This window comes from Musca vetustissima, unplaced genomic scaffold (assembly GCF_032173495.1).
Source record: "Musca vetustissima isolate MV318-11 ecotype Yass unplaced genomic scaffold, APGP_CSIRO_Mvet_v1 utg31085, whole genome shotgun sequence".
Classification (NCBI taxonomy): Eukaryota; Metazoa; Arthropoda; class Insecta; order Diptera; family Muscidae; genus Musca; species Musca vetustissima.
In genome coordinates, this window is record NW_026874748.1 from 97,518 (window position 1) to 117,524 (window position 20,007).

At 36.2% G+C, this 20,007-nt stretch overlaps 2 protein-coding genes across 3 annotated transcripts; both read left to right on the top strand.

The window, feature by feature from the left end:
• Window positions 1-1,408: 1,408 nt before the first annotated feature.
• Window positions 1,409-4,256, top strand: LOC133336380 (uncharacterized). The gene is made up of 2 exons (XM_061544679.1): window positions 1,409-4,195; window positions 4,245-4,256. Exons 1-2 carry the CDS (start codon window positions 1,409-1,411, stop codon window positions 4,254-4,256), a joined length of 2,799 nt encoding a protein of 932 aa, XP_061400663.1.
• On the top strand, window positions 4,236-8,433 carry LOC133336443 (uncharacterized). Of its 2 annotated transcripts, none has more exons than XM_061544742.1 (2): window positions 4,236-8,180; window positions 8,294-8,433. In XM_061544742.1, exons 1-2 carry the CDS (start codon window positions 4,271-4,273, stop codon window positions 8,302-8,304), a joined length of 3,921 nt encoding a protein of 1,306 aa, XP_061400726.1. In that variant the 5' UTR covers window positions 4,236-4,270; the 3' UTR covers window positions 8,305-8,433. The 2 variants fall into 2 exon arrangements, with proteins under 2 accessions (XP_061400726.1, XP_061400735.1); XM_061544751.1 differs by lacking the exon at window positions 8,294-8,433 and having other exon boundaries at window positions 4,236-7,914; window positions 8,052-8,127.
• The last annotated feature ends 11,574 nt before the right edge of the window (window positions 8,434-20,007 follow it).

Sequence of the window (20,007 nt, forward strand, 5' to 3'; positions counted from 1 at the left end):
ATCTCTTTATGTTTTTTTATTGTTTTTACTATCAAAAAAAAAAATATATATAAAAATATCACAAATTTTAATATTGCTATCTAATGAGCACAAGTAACGCCGGTAAAAGTCGAAGAAAGAGAAATAGATCGCTTGTGTTCGATCTTAGTAGAACGTCTATTTCTTCTCCAAAGCCCAAAACTAAGAAAAAAGAAAAAGCTACAAAAATGTCTAATGTCAAAAATAGCGCCGACCCAGCTGTTCATAAAAATATGAACATGAATCTTTCTTTTATCTTGTCTAGCTTAGAAGAAGTAATAAAATAATTAAGTGTCTTAGATAATAAATTGTAATGTAGATCTGTCATAAATGTTATTGCTTATTTGCTATGAATTTTAAGATAGAATTTTCAATGTTATCAATTTCCAAGAAGTCATTAAATCCATATGTGGTTTTCCCAGCCATTAAATCCATATGTGAGTTTCCCAGCCATTAAATCCATATGTGTAATCTTCATTGATCATGTACACTGGTGCATACGATAAGTTTTATGATAATAAAGGTTGTGACCCACGCACGCACTTATCTATGCACACAGTAGGTAGAGAAGGTCACTGGATTAAGAAGGAAGAGATAAGAATTATTATTAGGTTGCATTAGGCTAAGCTCGAATAACATATGTAGCTCTTAAGGACAATATTTTTTAAATAAAATCAGTACTCAACCAACATCCAAGCCGGCAACATCTTTTATTAATACGCGCGTAAACAGTGGTCCTTCGAAAGAGAAAAAAAGAATCAGTGACCGGAAAAGTGTGCACATAAAAAAAAAAAAAAAAAAAAAATCTAATTTAAGAAAGAATTCTATTTGAAAAAATAATTGTGAAAGCCACATTGAAAAGAATATTACCAAAAAAAATATATATATATATAATTTAAGAAAGAATTCTATTTGAAAAAATAATTGTGAAAGTTACAGTGAAAAGAATATTATACAAAAAAAAAAAAACAGAAAATAGTGACGAATTAAGAAACAAGGATATTATCCAATAGAAAAAAAATATTATAGTGAAAAAAAAATTCATAAAATTAAAAAGCCAAAGAGGCTAAGAAATTAGAATATATACAGAATATAGCGGAAAATTGGAAAGGTAAAACTATTAAAGAATAATAAACTGTAGAAAGAGAAATTAGTCAACAAGACTTTAAGACGAAATAAATTTAAGAAAACCGAGAGGCCTAAAGGCAAATATTAAAGTAAACCAATTATTAATCCAAAGAAGCAAATAAAAATGTCAGCAGAAAGATATACCTTATATAAAACCCAAAATCAAATCCTCAAGGAAATATTAGAGATTTCAGAGAAGCTGAAATCGGGAACGACTAGGAAGGTTGCTTTAGAAGCAAATTCAAAGTCGCTGGAGAACAAAATGCAGGAAGCCAGGACAAATCAAGCGAAATTAGAATTATATGTACAAAAAGATGAGCCATATTTTAAAGAGAACATATGGGGCAGAATTGAGAGCTATTACAAAGAATGCAAGGAGCTAATACAAAAAATTAAAGATGAACCCGAAAAGCCAGAGATGGGAATAGTGGAACAGGGCCGTCGGAAAGTAGAAGCGCTCGAAAATCTTGGGGCAGTAAAGAACATCGAGAATAACAATGAGGCAATGGAGCAACAATTTCGAGCGTTACAGGAGAGTATGCTAAGCCAGTTCAAATTGCAGCAGGAACAATGGCAAAAACAACAAGAGCAAATGAAGATACAACAGGAACAAATGCAGAAATCTATACAAGAGCAAATGAGGCAGATGCTGCAGTTTCAACATCCATATGGAAAGAATAAAGAAGGCGAAGAAGGAGATGGAAAACTAACCATTGTAACCACTTATGCTAGCAGTGATAAGAAAAATGCAGTGCTTTCCCAATTCAGAAGAAAGATCCTGAAGCTTTCAGGCTCCATAGAAGAAGATATTTCAGGAGTAAGTAAATATGCTCTGGAAAATATGAAGGTTTCATGGGAAAAGCAATTCGACGACATAAAACGACTGCATTTAGAATTAACAACAGAACATGGAATGGAAGAAGTGGATGATGAATTGGAAGATATTGAAAGGAAAATGAATACGAAAATAAATAATATTATTTTAAAGATAGGTGGCCTAAAAGAAGAATCTCAGGCAGTGGAGTTAAAAAGAATACAGATTCCATGTTTCAATGGAAATATGGAGGAATGGAGTTCCTTCCACGATTTATTTAAGAAATTGGTTGATAGGAACGCTCAACTATCCGAGGTACAAAAGTTATACTACCTCAAAACTAATCTGAGAGGAGAGGCGTTTCGTTTGGTGCAACATTTGCAAGTGACAGACGCAAACTACAAAGCAGCGTGGGAACTATTAGAAAAACGCTATGACAACAAACGAATTTTATTCACGAAATTGATTGATAAAATTTTGGATCACCCGAATATAAACAGCCTATCTGCAGCAAGCATACGAAATTTGGTAGATAGCGTTAACGAAAGCATACATGCGTTGAGAGCAATGGGTATACCGTTGGAACATGCGGACCCTATAATAGCCAGAATAATAATAAGGAAATTGGATAAAGATGGACTCATTCAATATGAGCAGAACGTCAAAAAATCAAAGGAGATCCAAAAACTTGAAGATGTAATGGACTTCTTAGAACAGCAATACCAGGCCTTGGAAGCATCAACGAGCAAAAAATATGCTGTTTCAGCAACGTATAAAAATCAAGATAAATCCGGAGGGTTGGAAAAGAGGCAATGCAGGTTTTGTAAGCTGATTGGACATGAAGTTGTGGCTTGTAGAAAATTTGCGGCACAACCGGCAAACGATAGATTTAGTTGGGTGAAAGCGGCCCAAATGTGCCTCAGATGTATTAAGCACTCAAAAGACAAAAGATGCCTGAGTGATTCCAAATGCCAGAAGTGTGGATTACAGCATAACACATTAGTCCACTTGGAAAAAACAAGCAACACAAAATCCATGACCACACATGCAACAACAAATGTTCTTCTTGCTACAGCTCAAGTTCGAGTCAAATCTTGGTATGGAGAATATATCACTTTAAGAGCCTTGATAGATCAAGGATCACAGATAACTTCTGTATCCGAAGATGCGGCGCAGTTGCTACAATTACCAAGATCAAGGACTGAGGTGAGATTACGAGGTCTAGGAGATACCATGGTGGGCGTTGCGAAATCTAAAGTATTGCTGAAGATAAGGCCGAGATTTTTCAGCAACAATAAAATTATAACGGAAGCACTAGTCTTGCCGAAATTAGCATCAGCTCATCCTGACAACAATTTCCATTACGACTTGGAGAAATGGAAAAACATAACTCTAGCAGATCCAAATTTTTATAATTCTGAAAGAATCGATCTGGTAATTGGAGCGGACCTTTTCCAACAAATATTGGAAGAAGGTGTTCGCCATGAAGAGAAGATAGTGGCACAAAATACAAAACTAGGATGGATTCTTTCCGGAATAATTCAGATGAAATTCGGAGGAAATAACGTGAGATCAGCTGCGACGACGACAATAGAACGGTTTTGGGAAATAGAAGAGATTGAAGATGAAGAAACGATAGCAGAAGATGATTACTGTCTAAAACTATATGAGGAAACAACACGAGTCGATCAAGCTGGAAGATTTGTAGTGCGATTGCCATTTGCTGAAGACAGACGTTTGGGAGAATCATATAAAAGAGCAATGGCGAGATTTTTAAGTCTAGAGAAAAGATTAGAAGGATGTCCGAAATTGAAAGCAGAATACATAAAAACAATAGATAATCTAATTACAACTAAACACATGGTGAAAGTAGAAAAGAGAAAACAAGGAAAATATTATATGCCGCATCAAGCAGTGATACGTGAAACCAGCTTAACCACAAAAGTAAGAGTGGTGTTTGATGCATCGTCGAAAACATCAAATGGAAAGTCGCTGAATGACATTATGCATACAGGTCCAAAGTTGCAAAAGGACATATTTGATATTATTACCAAATGGAGAACTTGGAGATTTGTCATATCAGCCGATGTAGAAAAAATGTTTAGACAAATAAACATAGACAAAGAAGATCAAGAATACCAATATGTCCTGTGGAGAAATAACAAGAGCGAGCCAGTGCAACAATTCAAACTCACCACAGTGACATATGGCACCGCATCAGCACCGTTTTTGGCAGTAAGGACGCTGATAGAAATTGCAAATCGATGTGAGAATCAAGATATAGCCAAAAGAATAAAAGAAGATTTCTACATGGACGATTTACTTACAGGAGCGAATTCAAAACTAGAATGTATGGAAGTACAAGAGAATATAGCTCAACAACTGGAAATGTATGGGTTCCATTTAAGAAAATGGATAGCAAATTCTTCGGATATATTGAGAGCTGTAAATCGGGCTGAAGAAAATGAAGTATTGCAAATTCAAGAAGATAACTGCTTGAAAACGCTAGGATTGCAATGGAGTCCACTGATGGATTGCTTTACATTCAGTATGGAAGTAAAACAGGAAGACAAGGTGACCAAACGAATGGCGTTATCAAGTCTAGCGAAAATATTTGATCCACTGGGTTGGCTGACACCAGTAACCATAACAGCAAAACTATTTATTCAGCAGTTATGGATCCAGCAATTAGATTGGGATATACCGTTGAATGGAAAATTGAGTGATGACTGGAAGAAATTTGCGTATAGTCTCCACGTAATTAAGAACGTGAAGATACCAAGATGGTTTCAAATAGCACCAGTCAGTGGAGTAGAGCTACACGGGTTTGCTGATGCGTCCGAAAAGGCATATGCGGCAGTAGTTTATCTAAAAGTGGATTCTCAAATTGCAATCGTGGCTGCGAAGAGCAAAGTTAATCCTATTAAAAATACCAAGACCCTCCCAAAATTGGAACTAAGTGCTGCCCACCTCTTGGCGAAACTGCTACAAAAAATAAAAAAAGTATTATCATCAGCGGCGGCAATTTATGCTTGGAGTGATTCCATGATTACGTTGGCATGGATAAACAACCCAAAAAATAAAGATAAATTTATTAGAAACAGAGTAGTGGAAATTATGGAACGAATCCCTAAAGCGAAATGGGCTTACGTTAGATCAAAAGAAAATCCAGCTGACTTAGGCTCCAGAGGCGTTGCTCCTGAGATTTTGGCCAACTGTCAATTATGGTGGAAAGGGCCGGAATGGCTGATAAAAAATGAAAATGAATGGCCCAAGTTAAATCCGTCAGTAGTGGCAGCAACGACAAAAATTGCGGCAGTAGAAAAAAGCGTCTATGAGCAACTTATGAAGTTGTCATCATTTAAAAAGCAGTTACGAGTCATGGCTTATATTCTACGATTTATTAAAAAACTGAGAGGAAATAAGGTAAAAGGTGAGCACTTAACTGCGGAAGAAATAGAAGAGGCCGAAATTGCTTTAATCAAAATGCACCAAGAAATTGAATGGCCGGCGGAAATTAGTCAGCTAAAAACTTCAGGAGCAATAAATCATCGAAGCAATATAGCATCATTGCATCCGCAGCTCGACGAATATGGGGTTATGCGAGTAGGAGGAAGACTGGGTTGGTCAGAGCTAACCTATAACGAAAAGCATCCAATACTGATTCAAAAATCACGATTAGCTGCGAATATTATAAGGAGAGCTCATATGGAAACATTGCATGGAGGAAATCGGCTGATGGAAAATGTTTTAAGGCGCAAATATTGGATAATCGGAGCCAAAAATAGAATAAAACTCTGCGTCAGGTGCTGTCCACGATGTACGCGCTATAGGGGAGAAGTACGAAATCAGTTAATGGGAAATCTACCAAGGAGTAGAGTGAATATAAGTCAACCCTTTCAACATTGCGGAATAGACTACGCGGGTCCGTTTCAAATACGATGTTCGAAAACGAGAGGAACCAAGTCTATGAAGGGTTACGTAGCAGTATTTGTGTGCATGGTGACGAAAGCGGTGCATTTAGAGGCAGTTAGCGAGCTTACGGCAGAAGCATTTTTAGCAGCGCTGAGAAGATTCATCGCAAGGAGAGGAAAATCAACCGATTTATATTCCGACAACGGAACGAACTTTGTCGGGGCATCAAGGCAGCTAGATAAAGATTATATAGAGGCGATAAAAAGCAACAATACGTTAGCGCCAATTCTGGAGAATGAACAAATAAAATGGCATTTTATCCCCCCGGCAGCTCCTCACTTCGGAGGAATTTGGGAAGCTGCAGTTAAGTCAATGAAATACCATCTTAAAAGAATCATTGGCGAGATAAAATTAACGTATGAAGAGATAAGCACGGTTCTAGCTCAAATTGAAGCAGTTTTAAACTCAAGGCCGTTGCATGATCTTGGAAGCGGCACAGACTATATCGACACCTTAACGCCAGGGCATTTCATAGTTGGACGCCCGTTATTAGAAGCTCCGGCGAAGATCGATGAAGGAAGTTTAGCATGTGTGAGCAGGTGGAAACTGCTGCTACGAATAAAAAACCACTTTTGGAGAAAGTGGAAAGAAGAATATTTGACTACTTTGCAAAATCGCCCAAAATGGAGAAAAGAAGATCGCAATCTGGAAGTGGGACAGATCGTGCTGATCAGAAATGAAGAGACTCACCCAGCTCGTTGGCCATTGGCGAGAGTGACTGAGGTACAACCGGGCAAAGATGGAATAGTGAGAGTAGTTACGTTGAAAACACAAAATGGAGAAATAAAAAGACCAGTACATAAATTATGTCCATTAGAGCACGAAGATGAGAGACCTGAAGAGGAGAAGGTAGAAGATACGCTGAAAAAGGAGGTCGAAGTGAACTCAACAAAGAAGTTACCAAGATTAACAGCAAATTCCTTTATGATATGGACTATGATGATAAATCTTTGTCTGATTATGACGACTAAGGCCTCATCAGTAAAAGAATTAAATAGTTCGACGGCAATATATCTTGATCCAATCTCTCAAATCCACATGGCCTCGTCTTCATGGAACATGGTTGTATATTTTGAAATGAAAACGTACTTAGAAACACTGGATCTTGCATCCACATTGCTCAACGCCTCTAAAGAAATATGTCCAAGGCTCCAAACATTTGAAGACCAGTGCTGGTCGGTAATAAACAATATGGAATATAAAGTAAACAAAATCAAGGCGAATAATCGGCTTTTCATGAGGGATGATAAACGGCAAAGAAGAGGAGCCCCATTGAAGTTCATAGGGTCTTTTCAACATTGGGCATTTGGTGTGATGGACGACGATGATCGTGTGGCGATGGAAAATAATATGAGAAATCTGTTAGCCAACCAGTACGACTTAAAAGAATTGTCAAAAAAGCAGACATCGATAGTTGATTCCACGGTCAATCTGCTAAAAAGAACAACGGAGGAAGTCAATTCGCACTTTGTGGAGATAAAGTGCAAAATTGATAACATAACCGCCACCATGAACGAAACTTACTTCGTTTATAGAGAATCTATTCGTTTCTTTATTATAACTAAAGAAATCCATGAATACATAGACGAATGTGACGATGTGCTAAAGGAAGTCATTAACCTGTTACTGGACATTAATAATGGTCATATACACCCTGTGCTCATCAGTCCGGAGAAATTGCAGTCGGAAATATTTAAAATTCGAAATGAGCTACCCACGAAATATGTTTTACCCGGAAAATCTTCTGGTACAGAACTTAAGGAGGTTTTACATTTGATGAGGGGACGTGGAATGTACATCGGCACACAATTGGTGATCGACTTGAAGATACCTCTTTTCAACAGACAGTCGTCGCAGTTCTATAGAGTAATCCCGATTCCATTTGAACATGACGGTGCGGTATTGATAGCAAGGATAAGGTCGCCATACATCGTGTACAATTTTGAATTGGATTCGTTCCACTATCTGACACAAGTCATGTTGAACGAATGTAAAAACACATTGGGAGATGAAATTGTATGCGAAGAAAATTTTCCCTGGCGAGATGCGTCGACCAACAATTGCGAACTGTCACCCCTGAGGCCGCGCATCGAGATAAACTGCACGTACGATGAAGTTGAAAACAGTCCCTATTGGATACAGCTGAGGCAAAAGGGAAATTGGCTTTTTAAGACGTTTAAGAATGCAACGGCTCATATTAAGTGTTCCGAAAAGCAGCAATCCATCATAGAACTTCCACAACAAGGTATTCTAGCCCTTGATACAGATTGCACGGCTAGAATTGACAAAGTGACTCTAGTGGCGGTCCATCAGGTAAGAAATGAAATGTCAACTCAATTTCACTCTATTCTTTTAAAGGACGTCAGTGAAGCCGACAAAGAAGCCATAAAACCCCTTGGAAACGTATTGGTGAAACATCACAATGAGATCAGCCAGCTAAAGACGCTCGTGGACGATTTGAAGAAGCAGAAACTAAATTTAAGAGGTTTAGAATTTCATAATTGGTCTGGTCACATGTCATTTATTTTAGTTACCATAGTAGTTATAATGTTGCTAACTCAGTTTATAAGGAAAATTATAATAAGGAGACGGATAGCAGCAATTCAGTTCCAAGGAAGGCCGAATGTTTAATAAAGTATCTGCCGGCCGGGAGAATGTTCATAAAAATATGAACATGAATCTTTCTTTTATCTTGTCTAGCTTAGAAGAAGTAATAAAATAATTAAGTGTCTTAGATAATAAATTGTAATGTAGATCTGTCATAAATGTTATTGCTTATTTGCTATGAATTTTAAGATAGAATTTTCAATGTTATCAATTTCCAAGAAGTCATTAAATCCATATGTGGTTTTCCCAGCCATTAAATCCATATGTGAGTTTCCCAGCCATTAAATCCATATGTGTAATCTTCATTGATCATGTACACTGGTGCATACGATAAGTTTTATGATAATAAAGGTTGTGACCCACGCACGCACTTATCTATGCACACAGTAGGTAGAGAAGGTCACTGGATTAAGAAGGAAGAGATAAGAATTATTATTAGGTTGCATTAGGCTAAGCTCGAATAACATATGTAGCTCTTAAGGACAATATTTTTTAAATAAAATCAGTACTCAACCAACATCCAAGCCGGCAACATCTTTTATTAATACGCGCGTAAACACCAGCAATAAGGGATTTATCGGGTTCTATAAACAACCCTAAACCTAGCACTAGCGCTGCCTCTGGCGTTTTGCATCCAAATGTCCCAAATCCTAATATTCCAAAATCTAATATACAACATCATAATCCACAACCTACTCATCCAATCGAAGTTGACCAACTGGTAAGAAGTTTGGTCCAGGATAGTTTAAACCACGCGCAGGCTAACCTACAATCTATGGTTCAGCAAAGTGTGACCAAAGAAATGGAAAAAGTCTACACTGTCCTTGATAAGTTGAACGATACTGTGGCCAGATTGTCACTAAATACACACCATGAATCGCAACCTCCAACAACACAGCCTACCCAAAATCCAATGCGTCCATCTCCAACTCCAAGTAGGGAAAATGAACCGAGGTTAGGTAGAAGCCACACCATTACGCCATCTTTCGTGAGCACCCATAGTTGCCAAGGTATAAAAATAGAAAGGTTTGGCCTAAACTTCTCTGGTAGACCCAATACATTGTCTGTAGAAGATTTTATATATAGACTAGAGCACTTTCAAAAACTATATAATTTGGATTGGAAAGATATCCTTAACGAATTCCATATGATAGTTTCAGGGCCAGCAAACGAATGGTTTTGGTTAGAACAGATGAACCACAATATATCCAGTTGGGAATCGCTGAAACACGCCTTATGCGAACGTTTCAAAGTAAAAAGAACATGCTTTGAAGAAATGCGTGATTTACTAGAACGCAAACAAATGCCTGGAGAGTCAATTGACTCATTTTTTCATGACTTGAACTCGATGAGGTCGAAATTGGAAAGACCAGTATCCGAATACGAGATGATTTCCCTCGCAAAAAAGAATTTGAGAAAAAATTTAGCAGGAATAGTTTATTCAATGCAAGTATCTTCTCTAGAGCAGTTGAGGATACAATGTTTAGAAGTAGAAAAGACGTTTTTCCGACGTGAATTCACTCCTACACCTACTCCTATAAATAATAGACCAGTACGCGTTAATGCTATGCAAGAAATAAGCGATGTAGAAACTTATGAGGTGATGCCAGATCCCGAAGAAGTGGTAGACGTTTCTGCAATTAAGGCACAATTAATATGTTGGAACTGTCTAACTCCTGGGCATGGGTTCAGAGATTGCCTTTCTTCTCAGAGAAACCTATTCTGTTTCAAATGTGGCAAACCGAACACCATAACCCCAAAATGTACAAATTGTAGGTCGGGAAACCCGAAGAAGAACCTGGTTGCAGCGGGAAACCACCGTTCTGTCGAACAGCCCGCAGACCCGAACCCTCAACTAACTCAGAATGTCAACTAAACCAGGAGAGAGAATATAACAAACTACGTCATTATTTGCCACTGAAAGAAAGGGAACAAAATTATGACAAAGTTAGGGCTAGAATTTTCTCCGAACAACCCGAAACAGATAAAAGTCAAGACCAAAATTCACATGCCAACAACAAATCAGCAAAATCATTCAATAATACAAATAGAATTTTGAAGTTAAGGCAGAAGCAAAAACAAAACAAAATATTAAAAAAATCACTGTCTGAGGCGGTCGTAAGATCCCAGCATAGTACCGATTTAAGACCTTATGCCAATATTAAAATAGAAGGTAAGGAGATTAAAGGCTTACTAGACTCTGGTGCTACAGTCAGCCTATTGGGAAAATCATGTAGAGAAACGGTTGAAGATTTGGGAATCCAAATAAAAAACTATATCTCTAATGTAACTACCGCATCTGGTCAAAGACACCGTATATTAGGAGTAATCGAAGTAGATGTAGAGTACCAGAATAAAATAGGCAAAATGAAATTTTTCTTGTGTCCTGATTTGGAGCAAGAGTTATATCTAGGGATCGACTTTTGGAAAATCTTCGGAATTGCACCCGAACTCTTCCCTGTAGAGGAAATAAGCTTAGATATCCAGAAGCAAATTCATGGCTCAACAACTAATGAAAACAGTAACATGCATGTGTTAACTGAAGACCAGCAGGAAAGATTAAACGAAATCGTCAACAAATTTCCATCGTTTGAAAAGAATGGATTAGGATGTACCCATTTGGAGAAGCATTCCATAAAATTAGTCGAAGGAGCAAACCCAGTCAAGGATCGACATTATCCTCTTTCGCCGGCAGTACAAGACATTGTTTACAAGGAAATTGATAATATGCTAAAATTAAATGTTATAGAAGAGAGCGACTCGCCGTGGAGCAACAGGACCACAGTCGTAAGAAAACCTGGCAAAAACCGATTCTGCTTAGATGCAAGGAAATTAAACGCATTGACCATCAAGGATGCTTATCCGTTGCAGAATATAGATGGTATCTTGAGCCGCATAGACCAAACGCATTATATTAGCAGCGTCGACCTGAAGTATGCATTTTGGCAAATTGAATTAGAAGATGAAGCCAAACCATACACAGCCTTCACTGTACCAGGTCGACCGCTATACCAATTCAGGGTAATGCCATTCGGTCTATGCAACGCTGCACAGAGACTGTGTCGTCTAATGGATCGTGTAATCCCCGGCCGATTAAAATCTAATGTGTTCATCTATCTAGACGACCTACTTATTATTTCTGATGAATTTGAGACGCATCTAAATCTCTTAAACGAAGTAGCGGAGTGCTTACAAAAAGCCAACTTAACTATTGGCCTAAAAAAATCCTTATTTTGTTTCCGTGAATTGCGATATCTTGGATTTATAATTGGAAACGGATGTTTAAAAACTGATCCAGAAAAGGTGAGCGCAATTCTGAAAATTCCTGTACCAAAGAGTCCACGTGAAGTAAGGAGCTTCTTGGGAACCGCCGGTTGGTACCGACGTTTCATCCAAGACTTCGCGACCTTATCCTCTCCCCTTACTGACACACTCAAAAAAGGACAGAAGTTCAACATAACTCCGAAAGCAGCAGAATCGTTCACAAAATTGAAAAAGGCACTAACCTCCGCACCTGTTTTGCGCCATCCCGATTTTAGAAGAGAGTTCTTCATTCAGTGCGATGCCTCTGAATATGGGATTGGAGCAGTACTTTTCCAAAAGGATGATGATGGAGGTGAATACCCAGTAGCATTTTATTCTCAAAAACTGAACGACAGTCAGAGGAACTACTCGGTCACAGAAAAAGAGTGCTTAGCTGCGGTATTAGCTGTTAAAAGATTCCGACCATACGTGGAGCTCATGAAATTTTCAATAATAACAGACCATGCAAGTCTCAAGTGGCTGATGTCTCTAAAAGATTTGAGTGGGAGACTCGCCAGATGGTCGCTGCAGCTACAAGCTTTTGACTTCTCAATTGAACACCGTAAAGGCTCGGAGAACATTGTAGCCGATACCCTGTCTCGACTCCCAATTGACTCAAATATAACTATAGAAGAGATTTCAGAGGATAATCTGCTTGACTTTGAAACCACAGCATTTGAAAGCGACGAGTATATGGAGTTAATAAACACAATCCAAACTAACCAAGAACGACTTCCCGATTTGAAGGTGGACAATGGTAAAGTCTACATCCGACTGAACCATTTTGATGAAACCACAATGGAATTTGAGTGGAAATTATGGATACCAGAGGATATTACTCACGCAATAATCGAAAAAGCACATAATTTTACACAATCTGTGCATGATGGTATCCACAAAACCCTAAATCGGCTGAAAACTTATTATTATTGGCCTAAAATGACTTCTCAAGTCAAACAATATATAAATAAGTGCCAAATTTGCAAAGAAACGAAGTCCACCAACCAAACAATGCGACCTACCATGGGAAACGAAGTGGTGACGGAACGACCGTTCCAGAAAATCTATATAGATTTTCTTGGGAAATACCCTAGGTCAAAGGGAGGAAATGCTTATATCTTCATAGTGATGGACCATTTCACGAAATTTATATTCTTAAAAGCGATGAGAGAAGCTACAGCGAAAAACGTGGTACAATTTTTGGAAAAGCAAGTGTTCCAAATATTCGGAGTTCCAGAAATAATACACAGTGACAATGGCAAGCAATTTGCATCTAATATGTTTGAAGAAATGGTCAAAAGTTATAAAATAAATCACATGACAACCGCATATTACTCTCCACAATCGAATGCAGCAGAGAGAGTGAACCAGTCTGTGCTGGCGGCGATAAGGACTTACGTCGAGAATGATCACCGCGACTGGGATTTGTACCTGGGCGAAATTGAGAAGGCTCTCCGAACATCGGTACATTCTGCCACAGGGGTCAATCCGTTCTTCGCATTATTTGGATACAACATGTTCACTAACGGAACCGATTATAAATTAGCGAAAAAACTGAGATCACTTACAGACCATCAAATAGTGCAATTAAATAAAAACGATAGATTAGAATTATTGAGGGAACAGATCAGAAACAAGTTGCATCAATCATATGAGTCCAGTTCTAAAAGATATAATCAAAGGTCAAGAAATGTCAATTTTAAGCCTGGTCAGGAAGTATACCGTAGGAACCACATTTTGTCCAATTTCAAGAACAATATTAATGCAAAGTTTTGCAAAAAATTCTTGAAGTGTAGAATTGTACGACCTATCGGCAACAATATGTATGAACTGGAGACTCTTCAGGGAAAACCCCTTGGCAATTTTCACACGAAGGATATAAAAGCATAATAAAAGAATTAAAAATAAATCTGGGATATAACAACATAAGTGCAATAATTATTAATAAAATGTCTGTAATGTAGTCCATTTTTTTAATCAATGTTGTATTTGTTGTAATTATATCAAAAGATTATTTTCTAATTTTTTTTCATTTATATCTAAGTAGTATAATATTCAGAGGCAATATATTGAGAAGATCGTGCAATAGACATAAACATATATAACAAAGTGCAATAACAACATCTGTGATACCAAAAATCCTTAGTGCAATATAGGTTAATTAAATTAGTTCGTGAATGTCCCAATTTATTAATCTATGTTACAATGGACTTTTGTCCCAAATAATGTTATTCACTTAGTTGTAATGTTATGACTGAAGCATGGAAATTTTCTCAATAGCCCGGCTGAATGAGACTACAGGGCGTGGGGGTTCCCCACGTTGGGCTTAGACCACACAAATTCAATTATTATTGCCACCATCTCATATGTTCCTAGAATGCAACAAAACCAAAAAAATCTGTTTGAAAAATACCAAGGAAACATAATAAAATTACATCTCCAAACCAACATTATAAATTAGCAACCAAGAGTATGATACACACAAAAATGTCTTCCATAAAAATTTATATACCATCATCCATATTCTTCTACCTGAGCTGGCTATACAGCCCAAGAAAACAGAGCATTTGTTTGTTGATACTACAATCATTAACTATAAAATGTGATAACACAATGTTCTTCAAAAAAACCCACATCAAATAATCCATATAAATGAATTAAATTTTCTTATAAAAATTTTCCGCTTTAAAATTTGTTCCTTTTTTATTTATATGCTGAAATTAAGCCAAATCATAGTTGGAATAGTTTCATATACCACATACTACACATACTTTTAAAAAAAGCTTCCATTAATACCACAGTTCAAAAATATCCACCAACAATTTATCTATTTTTGTTGCATATAGCTTTAGAGCAAGCTAGTAAAACAATATTTAATACACAACCAACATATTGTTCACTCATATCCTTGCGCCGACTTATGTACCAGATTGTCTGGAGAAACAAATTGTAAATCGCATGAGAAGACCTGTTAGATATTTAACGACGAAATTACGCTCCAGGTATATGATGATGGCGCACACACAAATTTTTAGCAATCTAACCAAACTTTTACGATTTTATATTATTTTTTATACCTATCCTCAAACCACAATTTCACCATTATAAATAATTTCAAAACATATTATATTGTCCGTCCGCACAAGAAAATTATATTGTCCGTCCGCACTAGAAAATTATTTGTCCGTCCGCACCAAAGAAAATGTACAACGATCAACTTACCTGAATAGGAGTTGCACTCCAAACGAACATTTCATCCATAGGCAAATTATGTTTTTTGTCGTAAATAATTCAGCATGCAAATGATGTTGGTGTATTTTGTAAAATGTCCATCGTTGTCGCGGGTATAGATTGCCTGCTTTCCTGGGGTCTGTTGTCCTTTTTAAGAAAAATTGAGTACCTATAGGAATAGAAAACAATAACATTAGTAAATAATAACAACATCAATGTAAGATGAACCTGAAACTATTATAAATGGAAAAAAAGGTTATATTAGCAGTCCTTTGAATAATAATGAAATATGAAGTAAAGAAAATGTTCTCTCTATATATATAAATATCAATGCAGTCAATTTGAAGAGGTCACACACATACTATCCAACAAACATTATTATTAATTGATATTCATTCTAAAATATAAAATTCTAAATCACTCGTCCAGTGTTTTGCAATGAATATGCCTTTGATTGGGTATGGTGTCCTTTCGAAAATATGCATTAAATGGAACAATCCAATAAACAATTCTTATATATATGTACACACAAATAGCCATTTATGTTCCATTTAAACGATGTCTTTTTCCACTGAATTTATCAGTAAAATTATGCTGCGGGTCAGCCACATAATCACAAATTAAAATCACTTCTTCCATATTAAAATTCACATATTCAGTGGTTAACCCACAAAAAAACACCATCTTCCACAGCTGAAAACAATCAGCAATGAGAAACCACTCACCTAATGCTCTTAGTTTCAAAGGTGCCAGGAATGTTTATAATCTCATGGGCAACATAAAATAGTATTTTCCAACAGCCACCATTAATAAAATTTATGTGGTTATATGGCTGTAGCAATTACATACAATAATCAACACCAATTTCACCAGCCACAATTTCTGTAAAAAGAAAACAAAAATGTTAATAATCAGGTATCCAATAAGAAAAAATAAATCTGTTACCTCTTTTTTCTGTTTTGTATTTGGATATCACCACACAAACCTGCTATGTATTGTCCCAAGCTTCTTATTGGAATATGGACAATGTACAATGTGCTGACTGCAAGAATGAATACACACCATACGCAGCTCATTGAAATATGAAGGGTGTGAATGACAGGTATGTGTGTGTTAGCACACACCAAGTCATACATATGTATGCGACCGACGCTAAAATTTTGGCGTGCAAATACACACACACGTACATATATACATGGTCACCGCTAGTTTTTGCGTACTCGCAAACACACATACCCCATAATGAAAATTTTCCATTCACACATTTTGCGTTTTACCTGAAACAAAAAAATGAAAATTTAATATTCATTGTTTTTTGGGTAATTATGATATGTATGCTTACCTGTATTGCGTTGCAATGCCTCCACTTAACACTCCCATTGAACCTCGTGGCCACCAGGAACTTGAGGGCTGATCGGTCAGCCATCCATTTTCATGACAATCCTCCAGGTAGTTTTTTTATTATCAAAGTCATGCACATCACCATATCCATTGAAATCAATGGCTATGGCGAAGTTTTGTTGCATGTGACTTTATTACTTTTTTTATTTAATAAAAAACCGGCAGCAATTTTGTTATCGATGTGTTTCGTGGCTGCCGGTCTAGGAGAAATAAGCCGGATGCGGTAGGCTATGAAGTTGGCTGCATATAAACAGTGTTGCTAAGATGTAATAATGAAATGAATCATGAATTGTAGTTAGTGGATGCGGTCATGTAACGTACATGAAATGCAACACTGCGTGAGAGTAATAGGTTTGGATGTAGGATAAAACAGACATAAATAAATGTCGGAAAATTGTGCGAAAAATGAAAAGGAGGGAAAATCATGCTTGGGTTTCGGGCATATAAAAGGAGCGAATGAGAGAAAATTCGCCATAGTTATTTGTGTCCATTTAAAATCCAATTGGATTTTTGCCCAAAAAAGAAAAAAAAAGGAAATCAAAATCCAAAAAAAAAAAACTAATTGGAAATAAAAAAATATATATTTTTTTCTTCAACGTTTATTGTGGTGTTGCGTGTACAAACATATGTTGTGCGTATGCAAAAATGTAAGAATGTTGCTCAATGTGTTTGTTTTTTTTTGTCGCTACAATGTCCTGTTTTTTTTGTCTTATTAAAGTTTAACGCCATCAAGAAAACTCCAAACCACGAAGAAACTGACCCCTCCCAAATATCTACGAGGAGGAGGTCAGACAGATTTTGAAGAATATTCGGAAGATATTTTTGAAGACGTTTTGAAGACAGCTGGAAAAAGCCTCGAAAACGGCCATAAAACAGCCTTTATACATTGCCAAAAATCCCCATTAAATTCCGTATGGAGAGGGAACAGAAAATCCTGGTGATCCTTGGTGATTTGCTCTGTCGCTGGTAATAAACACCTAAAATAAAGAAACCAGTAAAGAATATATTTAATCGTTGGAAACCAGGTAAAAGAATATTAATATAATACGTACCGATTGAAGATAATGCTGGAATAATGAAAGTGCCCGTTTCCCTATGCAAATGAGAAAACCTGAAATGATAAAAAAAGATGAAAAAACGTTAATATAAATTTTACAAAAAAATAAGACACAAAAAACTATAAAAAAGATAAAAAAATATAATTAAAAAAAAGAAAAGAATATATGTTAGTATTAAGTTGTGAATGTTAGTAGTTAGTTTAGAATTAAGAATTTAAATGATTTATATTTTGTGAGGATTTTTAACCCCTTTTAATTACTGGTGAGCTAGATTACCACATTTCTACGTGGAGCAAGAATTTAGTAATTTTGCGGACGCAATTTAACCGCAGACGTCACCACTAATAGAGCTCTCTTAGGTAGGTGTAGTTGTCTAAGGTAGCCTAAATTTGGCAGAGTAACATGCCCAACGCTAAGTGTTGGTAATCTACGAATTGATTCACACTGAGAGAAAAGGAGTTAGGAGTTCATGAATTGACATAATTTTTTTTCATGTTTTATGTTAGATTAAGGTCCAAAAAAATGTCAATAAATGATTTTTATGTTTGATTTTATGTTATTAGAAATTATGTTGTGTTAAGTTTTCTTTGTGAGAGAGGGAATTAGGTGTAAGTTTTCGTGAGGTAAGTGTGTGTGGAATTTGGGGCCCTTTTAAATATAAAAATTCGTTAAATGGACTAAAGGGTCAAGGATGGGCGGGCATAGTGGAGGAGCACTAAACCAAGCTCCTTCGTCATAGGTGTATGTTGTGTTTGTTTATGTTTTTGTGTTTTGTATGATCCAAAAATTTCTAGTTGTTCGTTCCCTAGGGTTGATGGTGGCAAGGGTTGAGAACTCCCCTGATCGAAAAGTGTTCCCAACTGAGCTAGTGCGAACCCCGCCATAACGCCGCATTAGGTCTAGAACGTAACAGTTTTTCAATTTTTATTTTGAGGATTCGAAAATATTTCATTTTCAAAATAAAAATAATTTGATGATAATTTGTTTGTTTGTTTACATTTTTCTGTCAAATGAGTTGACACTAGTAGAACTTACAACAACAAATTTCCATGTGGTTGTTGTATCGTTTTTTGTACAACAACACTTGCTGTTACCTTCTATTATTATACCATGAGGAAAATCTAAAACACTTTGGATTATTGGCCTGTTTCTGTACCAAAATAATTACTGTGCAAATTTGGAATCAATATTTTCATAACGCGCGGATGACTCATGGAATCTATTCTGCTTACCCATTAAAAGCGGATTTACATATAATATGTAATTATGATTTACTGCTGAATCAAAGTTTATTTTCTTAATCAGACAATTTATCATATACATTTAAATCATCGTGTGGCAGTGTTTATTTTAGATCATGATCGAAATCATCATACTACTGTGGTGCTATGCGGTTTTCGTATGAAAAATACAACTACAATGTTCCAAAATTTGCAATTGTTTTCACATGTTGTTTGTTTTTTTACATTTAACGGTTGCCAAATACAAAAATGAAAAATCAAAGGTAAATAAAAATTATTTATTCCAGTAATGAGATTCTTTGAGCTTGAGGTCTAAGAATCTCATTATTGGAATATCAACAAAAAAGGTCGAAAAAACACTCAACATAAATAAAAATTATTTATAGAATTTTTGTGTTTTGTATGTATACTAACAAACACCAGCTATTTAATTTTATTTTTTTCCGGGAAAACCTATTAGCTTTCACACATCAATACAATACACACATTCGCTTGACATTGTCCGCTGATCCGCACTTCACAAAACTTCACAACAAATGAGAAAATATCCAAAGATGTCAAAAATGTGCGCGTCCTCCAACAAATAATACTTAAAACGGATTTACATATAACATTTGATCATGATTGAAGGACATGTCAGGGATTATCTTTTTAATCTGGCTAAATTTACCATGATTTACCGTACAAAATTAAATCATGGAGCGACAGGGTTTATTTTAAATCATGATACAACTGAGATGCAATGCGGTTTTTGTACGAAAAAATACAACTATCGCACAATGTACAAAAATTGTCAACTGTTGTTTGTTTTTAAATTTAACCGTTGCCAAATACAGAATTTAAAAATCAAAGGAAAATGAAATTATTTGTTGTATTTTAGTGTGTTTTAAGTGATTTTTTTAATTTTAATTCTTCGTTTCGTGTTCAAATTGCAAACAAATATTTTTGCAGCCAATCTATAATTTTGTGTGTATACTAACAAACATTAGCTGATCGGTACTTAGATCATGATTAATGGTATGTGTAAACAAGTAGTGTGTATTTCTGGATTTCGTTAATCGAGTCGATTTAAAATCGTATATGTAAATGTACTTTTAATTTATTCACCTGTGACACCTTGTCAATATGCCATGATATCAACTGTTTTGTGTCTTTTGTAAACCTAGAGTAAACAACTAACGACGTTACAAAACCAATCTAGGGCCTCCGACGCCATTGCGCATCTATTTCG